Raw genomic sequence first — 2,387 nt, 5'->3', positions numbered from 1 at the left:
TGAGTGTTTTTATTTATTCATGTTATAATCTGTATTTCTCGGAAATAATGTAAATTAGTGTGACCAGTGAATGAATGAGAATATAGATCATAGAAGGCTGTGTGAATTTACCAGATAATAATTAGATAATCATGTATATTGCTGAAAGTTTCATTTATGTAGGTTTTTTATGTCATATAAAGATGCTGCTGCTATTTTTTTGGAGAATGTGGTATTGCTCTTTGCATTGAGAACATATTATAGTTATTGTATCAGTAATTTTACTGATGTACTGTACATACAGTACTATGGATGTAGTGCTTGGTTCTTACTTATGAATGAACTACTGATATTAATATCAAGACAAGGACACACTAATGTTGATTGCATTCACCACTACTGCAAAAGGATTACCAAAAGCCAAAAAAGAGAAAGAGAAAATCTGTTATAAACATAAGTTGGTTAATAAACAACAATTCTGTCACAGAAGCCATCAATCGTAGGAGAGTTATTTTTAATTTTTATTTTTTTAAAGCAATATCTTGTTTTAAAGAGCATTTTGAGTTCACACTATTTGCAGCTTTTGATTTGTTACAAACTTTTGATACTGGAACATTGTAAAATGATTTTTAAAGGTCTCTGAATTTTAAAAGATAGATTAAGTAAAATCATTTGAAACTGTGGTGTGAAAAAGGAAACTTTAAAAAATGCTAAAAAAGAAGATGAACACTGTCATCAAACACATCCTTCATACAGCCTGGCAGCACTTCAACCTGAGAGAGAAAAAATAGCAATTAACATGAAAAGAAAGACATGATTTTGTTATGACGAGAGTTACAATAATTATAAATTTCACTGTGAAGACCACCAGCCTGTTTTACTAATTTAGCCTGCAAGATTAAAAAAACAAAACCATTCTGGTAGACAGGGTCCAGTTGCATAAAAGTTTTAGACTAGTCTTACAAGTTAGTCATCTAATTTTATTTTTTTTATTATTTAAAACTGGTCATATATATATATATATATTTAGTTCAGTTACATAAAAGCATAGATTAGTCTAAGTTGAATCCAAAAATAAGACTGATTACTCCTTGGCTAACAGCTAGTTGGTCAAATTCATACTTAAGTCTCTGTCTTAACATAGAGGCTAAGTTTATGCAACTGGCCCCAGGTAAGTATTGCTAGTGAACAGCATGTAAATTCATGGTGGTCTAAGGTGGTGTTTTCAGCAGAGAATCACAAAAGCTGTTTTAATTCAAATGATAGTAAAGGCTTAACATACCACAGTACAGTCTGTTAATCCGCAGGATGTCATTGGGGCTCATATTTCTAGCTTCACCAATCACAGCGTTGCTATCAGGAATGGGAACCATAGTTGGCTCATTGTTCCTGGAGAAAGCATACCTAAAACCACACACATAAAGAAGCAACATTAAGCACTGATGATTAAGTTTTTATAAATAAATAGATGATAGATAGATAGATAGATAGATAGATAGATAGATCAAATTTGCACTGAACTACAAGAACACTTACCTTGAATAGTGCATCACAGAGTTGTAGTCATAGGGGGTTGCCAGATTATTGGTTTTTCTTTTCATGAAATTGTGCTCCTGTTCTGTTACAGTGCACATAAAAGTATTAAAGACTATAAATGTAAACCAGGTAAATACACAGTGAAATTCAATCTAGACTGCAATTATTGTGACTAAATGTAACATGCCATGTATTATGCATTTTTGTTTTCTTATTCTTTGTTTTTTTCTAAAGAAACATACGAGGTATGATGTTCTCAAAAAGGATTTTGATGTGCTTGTCACGGTCACTGCGGTTCTGTTCATGATGGAACCCGAGAGCATGAAGGAGCTCGTGCTGAACAATATAGTGATGGACACACCCAGGACGCTGGAGTGAAACAACCTGTCCTCCACCTTGGCGCCCCAAATATGAATAGCAACTGTGGATCACACATAACACATCAGCAATCAGGTTGTATATTTATGTTTTGGGAAAGCACATTTACTATATAAACAGAAATGGGACAAAAAGAAGCCCTAAATCCAGAGATTTACCCAGAATCAGATTGTATGTGGAGAAAGTGCCTCTGCCCTTCATGTGGTACGAATCGAATGCAGGAAACCTCCGTAAAGGACTGTAAGCCTCGTTTAATCACTTGTATTTCATCTGGAGCTGTAGCAGGAGTAAACTCTTAAACAGAACATGTGACACAAATGAGATCAAATCAAAAGTAGTGATCGTTGTCACTTACAGTACTGGTTGGCAATCACGTAGGGCACATAGACTAATCCATTTCTGTTTCTCTTCCATTTGCATCCACGAGCTGTGCACGGATCTGCATTCTGGAGCCCTGTAGGTACGGCGATGTCTCCAAACGTGATCAAGGGCCC

The 2,387-nt window shown here is 34.9% G+C and overlaps 1 protein-coding gene across 1 annotated transcript; it reads right to left on the bottom strand.

Annotated features, from left to right (window-relative positions):
- Positions 1-518: 518 nt before the first annotated feature.
- On the bottom strand, positions 519-2,387 carry LOC107758449 (low choriolytic enzyme-like; the record flags this gene model as incomplete). The annotated part of the gene is made up of 6 exons (XM_016576181.1): positions 519-752; positions 1,262-1,383; positions 1,516-1,597; positions 1,758-1,936; positions 2,052-2,169; positions 2,249-2,387. Coding segments are annotated over 6 exons (645 nt in total), but the record flags the coding sequence as incomplete, so codon positions are not given.

This window comes from Sinocyclocheilus rhinocerous, unplaced genomic scaffold, assembly GCF_001515625.1.
Source record: "Sinocyclocheilus rhinocerous isolate Xijiao unplaced genomic scaffold, SAMN03320098_v1.1 scaffold1255, whole genome shotgun sequence".
NCBI lineage: Eukaryota > Metazoa > Chordata > Actinopteri > Cypriniformes > Cyprinidae > Sinocyclocheilus > Sinocyclocheilus rhinocerous.
This window is presented reverse-complemented; position numbering and strand designations above follow the sequence as displayed.